General features: G+C 43.9%; 1 protein-coding gene across 1 annotated transcript in view; it reads left to right on the plus strand.

Moving 5' to 3' along the window:
* The window catches only part of pacrg (PARK2 co-regulated), a 183,705-nt gene extending 165,355 nt beyond the window's left edge, over window positions 1–18,350 (plus strand). Inside the window, exon 5 of the mRNA XM_062523127.1 lies at window positions 18,072–18,350. Coding sequence (XP_062379111.1) covers window positions 18,072–18,232 — 161 coding nt within the window. The 3' untranslated portion in view covers window positions 18,233–18,350. The remainder of the gene's footprint in view (window positions 1–18,071) is intronic.
* Window positions 18,351–19,312: the final 962 nt, after the last annotated feature.

Below are 19,312 nucleotides of genomic sequence, written 5' to 3' on the forward strand. Positions count from 1 at the left end.
GCATCCCTCTTGCCACTTTGTTTGTTTCCAGTTTTCTGGGCTCAGGGGCATAGCTGTCAACCCTCCTGTTTTTTCCAGGTTTCTCACACATTTTAGCTCTTTCCCGCTGTCTTCCCGTTTTAGTATTTTCCCGTGAAATATCCCGTGTTTGAATACTGTCACACATTAGCCCTTCCATCAGACCTCTCAGTCTCCTGTCAGTTTTCAAAGCATCGTTTTGCTTGCTTCAAGGCAACCTTAGAGTAATGTTGGTATTTTTAAGATAACAGCATGGTTGTTGTGAGAGTTCGGTTTGACGCCAATCTTTAAGCAAAATCACATTAGACCGAGCTTCACAACTCGCTTAGTTAATGCAGCAGTTTTATAGTAGGCCTACAAATTATTGCTGTCAGCAGAGCTATAGCAACAGAAAGATGAATGTTGAAATGTTCCCGTATTTTGGGTGTGTAACCTGGGAAATGTCCCTTATTTTCGATGTTCAATGTTGACAACTATGCTCTGGAGACTGGGCTGCCTACAGAGACCTTTCGGTAACACTTCACTTGACGGGTTCATTCATAGCATTCATAACAGCTGTCATGAACTGCACATAAAGCATTCATGACTGATTCATGAAACATGACTCAACATTCATACCAACACTTTCATGAATGTGGAAGACAAAACGACGAAAACTTATTTATTTATTCCAACCTATGTCACATCACATGTAAGTCAATGGGCTAGTCCAGTGCCAGAGAAACAGAATGTGGTCAACAATTAGGCCATGTCCACACGCAGCAAAACGAACTTCCCCCCCTCCGTTTTACCTGGCAGCGTTTCAAGAGTATTTGCGTCCAAATGGATCCATCTCAATCGATCTCAATACGACTCAACACGCTATTTCATATTCCAGGCCTTTACGTGGCGCTGTTTCAGTTCACCAAAAACCACCAAAACCACCAAAAACGGAGAGGAAGAAGAAGTTCTAATCATGAGAGACGTCGAGGTGAAAAAACAGATTATGAGTGGAAGGCTAGAGCCAAAGCCATCGATATCTCAAAGTTGCGACAGCCGTTGACTTCCATGTTAAAGCCAGATTAGAGCGGTCACGTGGTTAGTGGGTCGACTCAGTAGTTCCCTCGGTCCCTGGTTTACTACGGGATTGACAGCAGCGATCGCATTAATATTTACGGTGAATACTCAATGAAAATTACTATAAACTGCATTTCCACATACATATACATTACTCAATGAAAATGCATTATTATGCACACGACTATAAGTCATGTAGAAAAGTCGTATTATATTCATTCATTCTCAATGGAATAGTTCCCGGAAGTGCCGCCATTGTTTGTTCACGGGAGTCAACGGCGGTGTCGCAACTTTGAGATATCGATGGCTTTGGCTAGAGCACCTGCCAAAAACTCCCGTTTCCCCCTTGTTTCTCTCTTATCTTAAGGTCATCTCCTGCCGCCCTCCCGTTTTGTTGTTTCTCCCTAAAAACTCTCGTAATTTGCATGGCCATCATACTTCATTCGAAAATAAATGATCCATTCATTTTCTGACAACAGGCTGCCATACACCTGACACATAGCCTACGCAGTCACTTACTTTGAATTTATTTCAACCGTTCTGTCATAGGCTAACACCTGGCAACGTAAACCCAAATAATAAGGAAACCGGTGCAGTTCACAGCCGAGTCTCGCAAGCAAGCGGGCTAGTTAGCCTAGGCTACTCCAGAGTTAGCTGTTGTGAAATGGTTGGATATTGAATTGTTAAACACATCGCAAACTTTTCGTGAGTGTTGGTAGCCTAACTTGTGTTCTCAGAACAAAATCTGACAGCAGCTTTGGAGTTTTGGAAGTAGGCTGCAGGCAGCAGTTGGATAGGCTGCATATAGGCTCTAGGTAAGGTAAAAACAACGACCGAAATGCAGTAGGCCTAACGTATCCCGTTATTTTGAAAGCTAATGCTGACAGCTACGGATAGGGGTCGAGGAGTGTGGCGATGACATCATTGAAACGCAGATGCGTCTTCCCCCGTCCAAACGAACGCTAGAGGGCTGCGTATTCGAATTTATGCACTCTGGGACCCGGTTTCAGATCGATTCGTTTTAGGGCTATGCGTTTGGAGTATTCGTTTGGACGAACGGCCAAAACGAAGCAAAACAGCTGCGTTTAACCCAAAATTCGTCTCCGTCTGGACAAGGCCTTATTTTTTGTTTTTTGAAAATGTATTTGTTTTATAATGTAACCTTTGCTAATTTATCATCTTTTCCTACTAGGAAATGTCAAACCGTTCCAGGTTACACAAATAGGCCTATGGTCAGCAGAACTTAACTCAGTGATTACGAATAGGCTACTTCACAACTTGTAGGGCTATAGTAAAGTGACATTTGATGTAGACTTCATAAGATATTCATGAAATATTTACAAAGGCTGGAATAAATACGGCAATGCTTCTTTGCGATTGTTGGACTTTTATTTTGACAAGTTTTCGTCGTTTTGTCTTCCACATTCATGAAAGTGTTGGTATGAATGTTGAGTAATGTTTCATGAATCAGTCATGAATGCTTCATTTGCAGTACATGACAGCTGTTATGAATGAACCCGTCAAGTAAAGTGTTACCGACCTTTCTTTCTTTTCTAGCCTACACACAGAATGGGCAGCTAGCCGTCGTGAAGAGATGTTTGCTGAATGTGACAAAAAAATGTAATGGGCTTGTATGATCATTTATTGCACCTTTACATTGGAAAAGTGAAAAATGTTTGTGGATCTGTATGTGAGTGTGTGTCTCTGTGTGTGTGTGTGTGTGTGTGTGTGTGTGTGTGTGTGTGTGTGTGTGTGTGTGTGTGTGTGTGTGTGTGTGTGTGTGTGTGTGTGTGTGTGTGTGTGTAGCTTTCTTTTGTGTGTCTCTTGTTTTTATGCATTTTATGCATGTATTTAGTACAATCTGTGTGTGTGTGTGTGTGTGTGTGTGTGTTTGTATAGGGTGAATGAGCATCTGTACATGTTTGTGTGTGAGGGAGTGTCATAGAGCAGAGTGCTGGCTGCAAACTCAATAGGCCTCTCAAAGAATGAGCTCATTGTAAAAACAGCTATAATGTGATAGGAGAGCCAGCAGTCCACACACACCACCTCCCACACATAAAAACACACGCACTCACACAGCACACAGATATACACACACATACCACTCCTAAAGCCACCTCCATATCATCAATGGGGTGTACTTCAGGGGCAAAGGGTGTGTATGTGTTGGTGGGGGTAGGGGCATAATTGAAAGGATAATTGGGCTATGGGCATTAGCGGCTAAGAGAGGACAGATTCATCAGTGCAGATGAGGCGGGTGACCGGCAAGCGGTCACCGGCGAGGGTGACGAATGGGCCAATCGCGGGCTCCTTCACGCGCCCAGCGACGGGCTAATTGAAAAAGAAATGAGCGTGCCGTAATTTGCCGTTACGGGAGGAGAATAGGGACAAGGGGAGAAAAGAATGAGGAAAAACTAACCAACAGTAGCTAATAAACACTTCCCGTGTCTGTGAAACGAGCTGCTTTCTCAACCATAGAGTCCAGGGTAGAGAGCTGGACTTGGGGGAAGCAGCTTGTTTATGGCAGTGTTGAGGTTGTGTCTGAAGGTGAAGATGTGAGTTGACTGTTGTATATGGGGTGTTAATAGGCAGCTGTCCAAACAAGGACCAAACTGATGAACTACACTCCAATAAAAGGCTCTCTCTGGTGTTGCTTAGTAAAGCCATTGTCATGATGGAGCTGACATTTGAGTGAGGAAATTAGGCTGTGTGTGGGTGTGGGTGTAGGTGTAGGAGTTGGAGAATCAGCTTGTTCCAATGAGGCTTGACACACTACTACGAATGATGAAGTCCTCAGCTCCAGTAAAGCATTATTGTTTCGGGGCTAGCCTGATAAGGCTCAAGCAATGTATGCAACACTTTTGATCCGATGGAGAACTAATTTTGCCCCACTGCTGTATCTGACTGTGGATGGTGTGTCAGTAGTGTGATGTGGAACCATCTGAAAAGAGATGACGTACAAGCCCATGTTCCTGAATCGTTGTGCTCATTTCACGTGATGATGGCCATGCTGCTTTTCTAGAAGTAGGCTGTATGTATTAACTTGACAGCCATACAGTGAATGGCAAAGGATTATAGCCTATGCAACTTAAAGACACTGTAGTTATTATATAGCCTACTGTAACTGTGACAAATAAATCCATCTTGATCATTAAAAGCACTGCGTAGGCAATATTCTCTAATGTCCAACACATTAGGTAGGCTATTTTATTTGTGTGTCGTTCATCAACAAAGCTACCTGGCATTATATTGGGAATTCATTTAAATAAGTACCCTATACTGGCCATTTTTGGTTCGCAGAACATTCCAGTTACGTAAGCCTTTGGTTCCAGTAACGTTACCTGTAGGTTACTTTTGGTTAGGTTTTGGTTGCCATTTGGTTTGCAGCGGAAAGTTTTTGTTACGTTATCTAAATGTTAGCTGTTGGTTACATGTTTGGTTCCCTCAATGTTCTCCTAACGTTCCCCTAATCTTGTTGGTCACATCAAAGATCCTTCATTACTGACAAGATAGAGCAACATAATGCATCTCTATGGAAGCAAAATTCAAACATTTCCTGTCTGCTTAAAGAGGCGTGTCGCAAAGACGTCATAGTGGGATATCGATCTCTGTCAGATTGGCAAGCAGTTCAGTTCGAATGTAATGTTACTTTTTAGGTCTGCTTAAAGGGGGATTTCGCCCCCCCCTTCCCTTTGCGAACACAGAACGCGGAAATGGTCGAATGTTTGCGCCTCTCGCTCCGCTTTAACCCTCTCTGGTTACATGTTGGTTCCCTTAATGTTCCCCTAACGTTCCCTTCCCTTGGGAATATCAATTTAGACGTCCCTAAACTTAAAAAAAAAAAAAAAAAAAAAACATTTGCCTCTGTTTTTCTCTATTTAATGTTTTGAACATTCAGCTCTTAATAGGCTTACACTGATGACTGTTGGGTCATTCCGTGTGAAATCACCCAATTTCAGCTACATTTGGAAAGTGACCCTCTTCAAAAAAATCACAGGTGTTTGTAGACTAAATATAGCCTATGCATGAATCTTACATATCTGTATCACTAATAGTTCAAAAACTACAGCCCTTTGAAGCTTCAAGTCATTTCAAGCATTCTTGTGAACAATCCTTTTTGTTCAACTTTCAACATTATTGGCTCTTTTCGTATTTTACTCACATTAGTGAAACTATGCAAATACAGGGACATTTCCCTGTTGAATTAAAAAAAAATCCTTCTCATTCAAAAAGTATGTGACGCAAATTCATCAGATTTTTTCCCCACTCATATTATATGGACTATAAGGTCATGTCCATGCATAAACTCTGATTGTAATCATTATCATATTGTCAGAACATTTCTTTTTAATTGGGCTTGATTTTCAAAAAGCCCATCAATTGGAATCAAGGAGCAATTAATACATAAAAAACTTATCTAAATGTCTAAGTTGTTTTCATTGTTGCATGCTCTTTAAACAATGACTTAAAACAACATAGAATACTCATGTGAAAAGAATGTAGGAATGATGATAGCCTTATGCTGGAAACAGTAGCTGTGGACACACAAACAAGCACCTCCGATGTTAAAAGAGAGGGAATGGCAATAACTTCTGACACAGTAATATGTTTGTGCAGCGCAGTCACATGAAAATCAGATCAACCCAATTATCTATTATTAGCTATGATTGTAGTTTACTGCCAAATTGCAGCATGCCCCCCGAAAACACGGTTGTGATGTTTTAAAAAATGTAGCCTATAAGCAAACGTATTGTTTGTTTGTTGTTCGTTAACAAAGCTACCTGGTATTATAATGTGAATTCCAATAAAGTAGCATGCCAGCTGTTACCCGGGCAGTAAACTTGGCAAACATTGCCCATCTCCCCCAAGTTTGCAGATTTTGTCTGAAGCTTTTTTCGTCCCTTGTATACATACTTGTTGACTGTGTGTTTGTCATGATTTTCAAGAATTAGAGTTACGAATTTTAAAGGGAAACTGCAGTTTATTAGCTTAATATATCTTAACTTAACAGCTTTGGAGTCATTCGAATGGTTATATAAATTTTTCCTGGTTGAATGTGACCGTCTTGCTTTCTCCAGTGTCTGTGAGTGGAGAATCCATCGACCAAAACTGCATAGAACCCTTCAATGCAGGTTTTTAAGGCTGTATGGCTATTGTTTATCTGTCCTAGCAACAGTATTAGCAGGATGCGGGACTTGACAAAAGGTGAATGGGCCAGGATATTTGCATATCAATGGAGTAATGTGGATTCACATCGCATCTACTTCCAAACAGATACTGTGTTTGTGGACGCGGCCGAAAATCAGTATTGAAACAGATTCGGTGTTGTGTGGCTGTGACCTCAGTGTGTGTGTGTCTTCTGACTCAACTGAGACCTCAACTCTGTGTGAAGATTCATGTTGGCACTGTGTCTAGTTGCAATGTAGTTGAGAAAACTGTCTGTAAGTGTGTCTGTGCCTTTAGTTATGTTTACTATTTGGGAATGTGTTTGTGTGTGTGTGTGTGTGTGTGTGTGTGTGTGGGTGTGTGTGTGTGTGTGTGTGTGTGTGTGTAAGCTGTTGGTGTGTATATTTGGAAGCCTAGGTAATGTCCACAGACTAGTAGTCAGGGGTTTGCAGATTGCTGGTCTCTCTAAGCCAAGAGCAAAGGCTCTAGCAAAATTCTGCTCAATTTCTGTGATAATTGGCAGTCGCCACATATGGAGAAGGCGTTGTTTTATGTACCCATGAACTGAGACCAGAGGCATAGGCTACTGGGTTTACAATGCTAATATCTAAAATTGTTTGTGTTCAATGAAATTCATTGTAAAATGTGAACACAAATAAAGGTATTAAAATGTGTTAGAGGCATTCTGGCCCCTACCCTACCCCCAGTGATGAGCGAGTTATCCACCCCCCACACACGTGCACTCCTTGAAGGGACTTTTTTATGAGAGGGCCTGGTGCGACTGCGAGGCCTGGTGTGAGGCCTGGTGTGAGGAGGCTGGATATTGGCACCCAGTTGACAGACCCTTTTAATTAGAGCCTTAGTGTGAAGCTATTCGCCTGTTGTTTCCTCCTCACCTAGACATGCACACACACACACACACACACACCTTCACGCTCCCTCTCTCTCTCTCTTTCTCTTTCAGATACATACTTACTTACATTCATTTGGTTGGCACTTTATCGAAAGTGACTTACATACGCCAGCTCTTCAAGGGCCAGTTTTAGCAACTCAGGGTTAAGTGCCTTGCTCAAGGACCATTGGTCAAATTTACATTTTTGGCCTACTGGCTACTGTACTTTCAGCCTACTGCCAGGCATATGTTTTACCGGTGAAAGGAAACAATGCAACAGAAAGCAACATTTTGCGTCAGCATAATAAATGCATTTAGTTATTTGGTTATTCACTGATAAAAGAAAACACTCCATGCCATGTACGAATGCGATGCAGAGCGGTATTTTATTGTAAAGGTCCTGTGGTTAGACCAATCAAAATGTGCCGTTCTTTTTGGAAATCATGGACTCATCTGGGCTAAAGAGGAGAGGGCATCCAACCTTTCCAACTTATTTTGCTCCTTAATTCAAAACATCTACACTGCAAAAACTACTTATCTAACAAAATCTAACCAAGTGTTATGAATCTCATATCAAGATTAAAAAAAAACTGTTTTCAGTACAAAGAGACTTACCTAGTGCTTTCTTGTGAAATCATTTGACTTAATTTAAGAAAAGTTTGACTTTGAAAATAAGCAAATTTGTCTGCCAGTGCATTAATCAAATTTGTCCTTAAAACAAGCTAATTTGTCTGTCAATGCGTTGAGTCAATTTATCTTGATAAGTCTTCTTAAATTAAGTCAAAATGGTGTTTTTAGAGAGTGCTAGGTAAGTCTTTTCATACTAAACAATACCAAATAGTTTTCTGATCTGAATAGAAGATTAATAACACTTGGTTGGATTTCATTTTTTGCCATGTATGATGGTGTGGAGGAAGCCTGGCTAGCGCCACCACTTCTCAATAAGATTTGGTCTGGGAGCCAAAAGTTCATTTTCTCATATTTGATGCCCAGATCCGTTTATTGGGCATGGATGGATGTCTATCAAATGCGTCTGACATGAAATTAAAAAAGATCATGTACTTTCCATGAAATAATCAAAATGTTGATATGTTGTCAATGTCATTTTTGCTGCTCAATGTGGGTTTACAATGACTTGTGTATTATCACATTTGTTTTTATTTGCATTTTACACAATCTCCCAACTTTTCCTGATTTGGGGTTGTTATTAGCCTGAGGCAAGCACTAACTAGCACGTTGCAGCAGGTCACTCGCAGGGCAAACAGAAGTGCTGTTGTAGATGGCGTTGCGGTGTGCGCGTGTTTTGCGTCGGTGTATGCACTTGTCTGCCTGTCCTTTAATGCTCTGATGTGAGGAGCAGGAGAGGTTCAACAACTATATCAACTATTTTGATACAAACGTTCACCATTTGGCCACTTGGTGAGTGCCAATTTTGAGCCATGTTAAGGACACAACAGTGAGCCAGGAATTGAACCCTCAACTTTTCCAGCTCACCCAGCTAGCAACTACGCTACCACAGAATGTGTGTGCGTGTTTATGTGTGAGAACCAGATGTGTTTGCTCTATGAGGTCACACCCTCTCTATCCTGGCCCTGTGACGGACTCCGGGTGTGCGAAACATCTGCTTCTGAGAACAAGGTCATCTCTTCAGAGAGAGAGAGCGAGAGAGAGAGAGAGAGAGATAATGAGCATGCTGAGGTGTTTCCTTCTCTGGGACCATGTCTCTGTGGTGGCATGTGTGTGCTCTAGGCAGCATTGACCTCCTCTCAGTCAGCCTGTTTTGCTCTTTCACTGTGTTTGCTAATCTACCTCTGGAATCTGCAAGCTCATTTCATAACCAGCTCCACTGGTTGGTCAATACCTCTGGGACCTTGTGTGTCTGTGTGTGTTTCTGTGTGTGTGTGTGTGTGTGTGTGTGTGTGCATACGTGTGTGCGTTTGTGCGTGTGCTTGTGTGTGAGTGTGTCACTGTGAAAGAGAGAAGGAAAGATCCGTAAAGGAATAACTGGATAAACTTCCCTGAAGGCTGCCTAAAGAACGCTGCTTAGCTGCATTCCTCACAGGCTCATTGTGTGTGTGCGTGTGCGTGCGTGCATGTGTGTGTTTGATAAGAGAGACATGCGTGGCTGGTCACCAGGTAACCTTTGACCTGTTTCAGCAGGCTGCTGTTCTAACTCTTCTTCCATGGTGTCATGGCTGACCAGTGTGTGTGTTTGTGTGAGAGAGGGCCAACTTTAAGTTTTTGTGCCCACTTCAGGCGTATTTGTTTCTCACGGTGCGTGTAAAAAAAATGGTGAGGTATGTACAAACAGGAGGCAAAAGCACAGGAGCTGAAATGTCAAATTGCGCTTTTCCTTCTCATGCATATGCATGCATTGGACGGTCAGGAGAAAGTGGGAATTTTATGTAAAAAATGGGAGGAGAAGCGCAAAATGCAGTTAGTTAGGTATTCCCCTATATGTGCAAAAACTGCCCATGAAAGCGCACGTCTATTTTGCGCCAAAATATGTCTGCCTTGTAAAAGCAGGTGTTAATCCAATGTGTTAATAGGAGAAACTTTCAAAGGCAACAGAATTGCTATTTAGAGCACCAGTTTTGTGTTTTTGTATATCAAAAGCAACCTTAACTTTTGTTGGCCTTTCGAATGTCTTAGGGTGCATTCACACTAGACCATTTGGTCCGGACTCAAGTTCGTTTGGACCAATGGTTCGTTTATTTTTGTCAATGTGGATGCAGTCCACTGAACCCAGTTCCAGACCAGGGTCCACTTGAAAACGGGGGTCTGGGCTCCGGTTTGTTAGAACTTTGATGCAGTTCGAATGCTATCTGTTTCAAAACCAGGAAATAAACTGCCTTTTTGCAATGTTGCCAAGCGATATTGGTAAAGAAGCTACTGTTTGTGACACAAGAAGACCCGGGTCCACAAACAAAAATGTAATGTGAACGTAGACCAGCTGGGTCAGGGCTTGGGGGGAGTAATCACACTCAGGTACAGTCCAGTTAAACGGACCCAGTGTGAAGGCAACCTTACTTTCACTTTCATGTCATCCACTTAATCATTCGTACTTGTTAGATTTGACTTATCTTCCATAGCCTACATGCACAAATAGTTTGAGTAGAACTACTGCTCTTCATTATCTTCCTGCTTGTTGACATCATGTAATGTTGTCATCAGTTAACTTCATCTAACTGCGCTTCTGATTTAAGTCTGTCGTTCACTTGTTAACGTAAATTGCAGAAGGGGGCAGAGAAAGGCGCTGTTTACCCGATGAACTACAGGTTTGATAAATACGACGTTAGTGTCACAGCATTCTGTGGGTTGGCCATGGTGCTGATAACGCTATTATCATAAATGTACGTACATCTGGCTCAGATAGAGAGAGAGAGGGGTTTTTGCTGTTTGGAATGACTGATCTGCACACAGTAGTGTTTGTATGGGATTTGCTGTTTTCTGGGGACAGATTTGAGCATTGTGTCTGTGTGTGTGTTGTCCACTAGACAGCTCTGATTTGGTGTGGTGTGCTGTGGTATGTGGAGTGAGCTGTGTTGTGTTGTGTGTGTTGTATAAACTACAGCAGTGTGTTAAGAGAGAGGAGAGGGCAAAGGAGGCCAGGACAAACCTGTCAGCCTCACTCTGACAAGGGCACATGCGCACGTGCACACACACACACACACACACACACACACACACACACACACACACACACACACAGAGAGAGAGGTGTGTATGTGTGTCTGACAGAGAGAGAAGAGAGAGTGTGTGTGTGAGAGAGAGAGAGAGAGAGAGAGAGAGTGAGAGAGTGTGTGTGACAGAGAGAAAGTGTGTGTGTGTGTGTGTGTGTGTGATGGAAGAGTAAAGAGGCCTTGTTGCCACGGGCAGTACAGGAAGGACGCAGCTGTTGGCCCTGTCCCTGAGTCACCACTGAGATCACAGGAGGAGGGGACCAGTGTGACAGACATCAACAGGCGCCGCTGACAGGTGGAGCTGTGTGGGGCTGTGTACTCTACACTGACGCCTGAGCACACATAACAACCAATTCCGAAGATCTAACATCAGCCTCCTGTGTTCAGAACTAGTTGCCTGATATACTGTAACAATACTCAAATTCATCTCATGATTACTTCCTACTTAGCTACTATTGATGCAAGCCCAGGCTGTTTCTAACACCACTGGCAGTAGGGCAACAATGTCTTGAACCTCAGTTTTTAGTTTTACACATCCTTTCTACTCTAGCTTAAATGGTTTGATGCTTGCTACTGTTACCACTACTATTGTGTCATCTTGCTCCAGCACTGCTGTGATTGCTGTGACTATATTTCCGACAAGTCACTTCACTTCAGCATCATCAAACAATTGATTGTTGATTGGTGGGCCCCTCGGAATGAGCTTGGACTAATAGGCTCGCAGAACCAGGCCATGGGGATAGGAGAGAGAAAGACTGCAACAAGAGAGAGAAAACAAGTGTGTTGAAAGAGAATGACAATACTTAGCATCCCTTCTGAACACATAAACGTTTTTCTAAAAGCAGAAATCACCCACCTGTCCTCCGTCTCTTCATGTGTAAGTGTGTCTGTCTCTAATCCCACACATCCTGGGAAACTGCTGTCTGATATGGGCACATATTTGACGCTCTTATTATTCGCTTCCCGCTTATTCAGGAACCCCTCTCCCTCTGCCTCCAGGAAGGCGGGAAGAGTGAGACAAAAAATGCTGTTAAAATCCTTCCTCCATTGCTCTGTGTGTATGTGTGCGTGTGTGTGTGTGTGCATGTATGCATGTGTGTGTCTGAAGTGAGATACCTGTGGGTGTCTGACTGGATTTACTCCGTACTCACAGTGACCTCCATGACCAAACTTCATACTCACACACACACACACACACACACACACACACACACACAAACACGCATTCACACATATTCACACACAGAGTGAGACAGTGGCATCAGACACGCATACTACGAACAAACCCCTGCACCACTGGTCCCATGGCAGATGTTTCACAGCTGCTGAGAACGGTTGAGAGAAAGGCCTCTCTGCTCATACACGCAGATACTCTCACACAAAGACACACACATCACACAATGCACACATTCTCCAAACAACAGTTTGTGAGTATGTAGGCCAGGGCTGATATGGCTCTGGTGTGCCAGGATGCTTACTCTCTCTCTCTCTCTCTCTCTCTCTCTCTCTCTCTCTCTCTCTCTCTCTCTCTCTCTCTCTCTCTCTCTCTCTCTCTCTCTCTCTCTCTTTATTGCTCTCTCTCTCTCTCTATCGCTCTCTCTCTATCTCTCTCTCTCTGTTCAGTGCTGCATCTGGCTGTGTTTGTGTTTTTAGTCTCATCTCAGGAGTGTATTCATTATTACTGAGATGAAAGTTTCCTGCTCCTGTGTCTGTCAGCACCCAAACAAAAGACTTGTTCTCTCTTTCTTTCTTTTTTCTTTCTCTCTCTCTCTAAGTCTGTGATTTCTCCTCCTGAACATCCCTCGGTGTTTGTGTGTGTGTGTGTGTGTGTGTGTGTGTGTGTGTGTGTGTGTGTGTGTGTTCCTCTTGAACATCCCTGTCCCTGTCTGAGTCACAGCCCAAACAACACTAAAAACAAATGTGAGCTTTCATCAAGGCTGCTCTCAGTTATTACAGCTGATGTGGAACAGATTTTAAACACATCCTACATTAGAGAATATTCTCTCTCATACACACACACACACACACACACACACACACACACACACACACACACAAAGCCCTGCTGGAATAGACAACAGGGGCCGGTTGCACTAACTGGTGCTACGCCTGGTCCTAAATCCTAAGTTGGTCTTTGTTAAGGTATTTTATCCCTAGGCTCCTAAGCTTTACTTGGCCCGGTCTTAGCGATGTGTGTTCATGTGTCCAATAATGGTGTACTGTATGTGGGGGGGAGCACTTGGGAGCACTTCGACTCGGCGCAGTAATATCCTCACTCCAAAGTGAAACTGAAAGTGCAAGAGTGATGATATTACTGCGCCGAGTCAAAGTACTCCCAAGTGTTATTCCACCACACAATATAGTTATCCCTCTTACCCGCTTAGAAATGCACCACATTTTATTTTGTCTCACCATACTTGGTCGTGTGACTACTCGTTGAACTGTATTTTAATAGGGAAAACATGAAGGTGTTTGGTCGCTTCTAACTTCATCTCTGTTTGGATCCTAATGAATGAACTGGGCTAGCTAAGTGCTATCAAAGTGTCGCCGCGCGCCAGAGCCTTTGAGTGCACGCATTGAAACGTGAGAGGTATATATTAACTCATCTTAGTTAAGGGAATAAGTAAGGGATAACGGCCGACGAGGTGACCGGTTCGATGGAAATAATGGCTAGGTGGAGGTCTAGAACTCCGGCGACGTGCAAAGACCTCCGTCTAGCCATTATTTCCATCGAACCGGTCGACCTCGAAGGCCATTATCCCGCTTATCTCCGTTGTATTCATCACTTGTAGGCCTATATTTATTCCACCGTTGCCACTTGTGTAGTGTTAATTTCCTATTACAATGTCAACGTTTACATCGCTAAAACTCTCTCGATTGTGGATCTACTTTCTGCCACATATCAACTTTCTACTTGCAGGACAAAACTGCCGTTACTAGTTCTAAATGGATGGTTGCTATGGCCAAAGGCCAGTTTTTAGTTCTAAATGGCTGGTTGCTATGGCCAAAAGCCAGTCGTTATTTCTATTTCTCCTGTTGTCAAGCGGGCATATCCCAGGACTCTGATGATGAAGATCGTTAATTTATAGCCTACATGCCATCCAACTAGCTACAATCCACCTCCGTCATATGCTACAATGTTACTATGTTCTGAACGTCTGTATTTCCGCTTGGATTCAACGTGACTTCGCAACGAGTTTGGCGAATTAATATTCAATTCTGAAACAGGCAATACATTGGAACTACTTCAGCAGGTTATACCAGGGGGTCAGGATTTGACTGATTAGCTTCGCCGATTAGCAAGACACTTCCTCGTCGCCATTTTCCAGAAATACATCATATCCGGTACCGTTTCTCCTCATGATCAGATGCTGATTGGTGGCTGTTCCACTCTCAGCTCATGCAGGAGCTTAGTGTGGGCACAAGCTCTCCTTCTGTACCTTACGTCAATCAGTAACCTGCCACTTAAAGGGATAGTTCGGGTTTTAAGACACAAAGTTATATGGGTTCCCTGTCAGCAACGTTGTGCATCAGCACTGACTTACCCCCCGACAGCGTCCTGTGAGCCGAGATCCAGCCGGTTTTTTATCGTTTTTGATGCTGAAGAAAGTAGTCCGGCAAGTTGCTGGGGTCACGAAAGTAAAGTGTTTTTCTTCTCAAAACCATATGCGTTCAAAAGAGTGATATATTTGCACCACAAAAACGTTGTCCAGCTGTCAGTAGCGCGCAGTGATAGGAATCGAGAAAAATAGTGCCAAGTGATAACGAGGTTTGAATTTTTCCTGGACAACGTTTTTGAGGTGCAAATATATCACTCTTTTGAACACATATGGTTTTGAGAAGAAAAACAATTTACTTTCGTGACCCCAGCAACTTGCCGGACTACTTTCTTCAGCATCAAAAACGATCAAAAACCGGCTGGATCTCGGCTCACAGGACGCTGTCGGGGGGTAAGTCAGTGCTGATGCACAACGTTGCTGACAGGGAACCCATATAACTTCGTGTCTTAAAACCCGAACTATCCCTTTAATTGGCTAAGTAAAACGGCACAGGAAACAAGCCCCTTGAAACGCCATGTTGAAGCCTGAAAAAATCGTTCAATTTTGGCATTTTTCACTAGCCTAGCATTCCCATTGAAATGAATGGGGGCGGGACTTGTTCACTTTCTCCAGTTCTTATAATACCTCCATGGGTTAAACCAGGGGGTCAGGATTTGACTGATTAGCTTCGCCGATTAGCAAGGCACTTCCTCGTCGCCATTTTCCAGAAATACATCATGTCCGGTGCCGTCTCTCCTCATGCTGATCAGATGCTGATTGGTGGCTGTTCCACTCTCAGCTCATGCACGAGCTTAGTGTGGGCACGAGCTCTCCTTCTGTGCCTTACGTCAATCAGTAACCTGCCAATTAATTGGCTAAGCAAAACGGCACCGGAAACAAGCCCCTTGAAACACCATGTTGAAGCCTGAAAAAATCGTTCAATTTTGGCATTTTTCACTAGCCTAGCATTCCCATTGAAATGAATGGGGGCGGGACTTGTTCACTTTCTCCAGTTCTTACAATACCTCCATGGGTTATACGAAGTTAATGGCCACCCCATCAGCCAATCAGAGAAGAGAATTCCATTGTTGAGGGAGATAACATAGTTTAATATGAAAAAACGGTGAAGTGTCCAGGTGTAAGTCCTATTAGTGCAAGTGGCCCCAGACGTGTTAAAGATTGTTCTGCCCTACTGGTCATGTTCTAGTCCCATCTCACTCCCATCTGGCATCTGACCCTATCATGCAAACCAGTATGTGTGTGTGTGTGTGTGTGTGTGTGTGTGTGTGTGTGTGCATTTGTGAGTAAATGTGTGCATTCACCTTGCTGCGCTAAAAGCTAACAGCCTTTCTTTCCTTCTCCCTTTATCTCTCTGAGCGGCAGGTTGCATATTGAATGTTTCCTGTGTTAAATATTGATCAGGTAATAGCACAAAACAGGTCTGGCCCAGGGGTCTTGCCAGGACACACAGTGAAGGTGCTATTTTAAGAGACAGTTGCCTTAAATTTGGTGTAACTGCACCGCTCACAAAGCTAGGTTTACGGCCTCGCCCATAAAGCGGGTTAACTATTGTAAGCCAGAGAGAGACAGAGTTACCGTTTTCAGCCAGATTCTGCCAGTAATGCGAAGGTTGTGCCTTCAACAAATCACAGCACTGGGTGGGGGGTTGGATGGGTCAGGACTGAAGCCGGAATGTGATGCTCTTGTCTTACACCCCCACACACTAGCCATAAAACTCTACCACACCAGCTGCACTGTGACACACACACACACACACACACACACATAGGCTCTGCTTCAAACAGGAAAAACTGCTGCCTTTTAAGAAAGAAGCAAGGCAACAATTGCTGTTCCGAACCGATCACATCTTTTCATGCCTTCTAAGATAACTTCCAACTACCCCTAAAACAGTTGTTTTTGAAGGCAGCTGCAATGTATCCTCTATGCTGCCTATTACCCACAAATATGTGTGCCAACTCCCTCAAACTGCTGTAAAAAGTTTGCACAATGGAAGATGAAACTCTGCTTACAGCTCCATTTTTTTGCTTAGATTTTTCAAAATCTAGCTAGAAATAAACACTGTACTATCATTCCATTGGTGTAATCATTGATAGTGTCTGGTGTGATTTATGTGCCATCTGTCAGCCAACTTTTTAACGCTAGTCTGCTATCTTATGTAATCTAATTTAACGTTCTTGCTGTGTGCTAACGTCATACCATAGTGTCAACGTTATCTTAAAAGACCGTTTGAAACCATCATTCTTAAAAGATGCCTTAACTCCGAAGTCAAATCTTATGAGACACCTTTCTATCATGCCAGCAAGGCAAAAGAGCAGATGCCTTCCATTTGGAACACACCCATAGTCTGATGAACACAGGGAAATCTCTCTGTGGGCTGGGAAACAGGGATGGAAGTTTGAAACTATGTGACAGCTGGAGAGCACATGAGGTTAGAATCAAGCATTAAGTCTGTGTGTTTAGGATGTGTTTGTGTGTGTGTGTGTGTGTGTGTGTGTGTGTGTGTGTGTGTGTGTGTGTGTGTGTGTGTGTGTGTGTGTGTGTGTGTGTGTGTGTGTGTGTGTGTGTGTGTGTGTGTGTGTGTGTGTGTGTGTGTGTGTGTGTGTGTGTGTGTGACTCAGAGGGCACAAGCAGGCCATAGTGTGCTGAGAGAGACTTGCCACTTAGAGACTGGTTCCTATCCGTGTGGCTGGCATCCTTTCTGTATAATGAGCAGCCTGGAGAAAGAGAGAGAGATGAGAGATAAAGCAGAGACAGGGGGAGGGGGAGAAACAGAGAAATTGAAACCAAGGGTGGTAGGAACAGAGAATGAGGAAGAGAAAGAGAGTGAGAACGATAGAGAGAGAGAGACTTTGGAGTTGTCTTTTTCCGCTTTAATTGGGCTGGGGCACGCAGGGCGCAGAGTCCCCCTTGAAGTGCAGTGGAGGAGCAGCAGGCTTATTTCTGCTCAGCAGCGACCAGGGCTCATACGGGGACCACTACTCAGGTGGGGAGAGAGGAAGAGCAGCTCAGGTCAGAGACTGCCCCTCATATCACTGTTGGCACACCCTGAAGAACTAATCAAATGCCAGCCACATCAACAGACAAATACACCCAGCTACACACACACAGCATACAGCAGACCTGGACCATTTCTGTGTGTGTGTGTGTGTGTGTGTGTGTGTGTGTGTGTGTGTGTGTGTGTGTGTGTGTGTGTGTGTTGATGTCTGTTGACTGAGGTGAGCGTATAGCACTGGCTGTGTGGATGGTCTGTACTAGCCAGGCCTGAATTAAGCTTTTGACGGGCTTGGCTCTTGAGGGCTTGACTTGGTAAGACTATAGGATAGCTGCAGCAGTTCTGGCTTGGCCTTAGATTGGTTCTCATTGATCTCTTTCTGGTATTCCGATGCATTTCCAATTCCTCTTCTCACACTTTTGCATTGCATCGTTGTGATCTGCCAAACTACATAATATGGTTGGTCTACAAAGGTAAACAAAAGAAACATATTGCTCATTCACATACATCTTCTCTCACAGCCTCATGTGCAGTGGAATATCCCCCACTTCAGTGATCTCAGCAGTGACGTATGGTACTTTAATGCTTCATTGAAAAGCTGAGTCAGGAATTAAATGGTGTAATTGATATCTCTCTCTCTCTCTCTCTCTCTCTCTCTCTCTCTCTCTCTCTCTCTCTCTCTCTCTCCCTCCATCTGTCTGCAGTAAACTCGGGCGATGGCATTGACTACAGCCAGCAGAAGAGAGAGAACATTGGCGACCTGATCCAGGAGACTCTGGAGGTGTTTGAGCGTTATGGCGGCGAAGATGCCTTCATCAACATCAAATACATGGTGCCCACCTACGAGTCCTGCCTGCTCAACTAAACCTACCTCCCCACACACACACACACCTCTCCACCATCTCCATGGACTGAAGGCTCAAAGCCATGAGTCATTCTCACAAGAGTTTCATATAACCTATTATTAAACCATATACTGCTCACATTTGTTCTTTTTTTTATTTCTACACTGTGATATGTCTTTTCTGCCACTGTGTGTGTGGTAAAAGAGGAAGAGTAGTGAATGGGGGGGGGAACACATTCACCTTTCCCTTGTTTTTAAGAGGGGAAGGGAGGGGGAGGGAGTGTGGTGGGCTTTAGGACCGTGGATGGCTGAGGGAGTGAGTTATCAGGGAGGCCTCTCCTGCACTAGTAGCCTGACTGTGTCCATCCAGTGCCACCAATTCTAAACGCAGCCCAATCCTCAGGCAGCCAACAACAGGTTATGCCTCCCTGTATGTGTGAGTGTGTGTGTGTGTGGGGGGGGGGGGTCTACAGAGAGAGAGAGAGAGAGAGAGAGAGGCAAACATCATACAGTAGATACACACTCATAGGTATGCACACATACAAATGCACACACACACACATGCACGCACACACACACATGCACGCACACACACACACACACACACACACATGCACACACACACACACACACACACACACACACACACACACACACACACATACACACACACACACACACACAGGCAGGCAGACGCTTGCTCCCATGCTCGGAGGAATGAGGCTTAGCCACATTGTTTTCCCTCACTACCTCAGAATGAGGGAACCTGATAATGTTTTTTTCACCTCTGTGCCTCTCACTCATGTTATCTTTATGTGTGTGTGTACGTGTGTGTGTGTGTGTGTGTGTGTGTGTGTGTGTGTGCATGTTTGTTTCCAGTGCAATGGGGTGTGCATTGTTGGTAAGCATGTTGGTACTTGTCTGTGTGTGTGTGTGTGTGTGTGTGTGTGTGTGTGTGTGTGTGTGTGTGTTTGACATTTGTATATGTTTGAGTTGAATGCATTGCATTTTACTGGTAAGGGGCGAGATGTTGTCTTTTGGTGTATACGTGGGATGGGACTGATGCTAAGAAGGCTCCTGGTTGCCAATTAGCCTCTCAGT

The sequence above is a fragment of the Sardina pilchardus genome, chromosome 20 (assembly GCF_963854185.1).
Source record: "Sardina pilchardus chromosome 20, fSarPil1.1, whole genome shotgun sequence".
NCBI lineage: Eukaryota > Metazoa > Chordata > Actinopteri > Clupeiformes > Clupeidae > Sardina > Sardina pilchardus.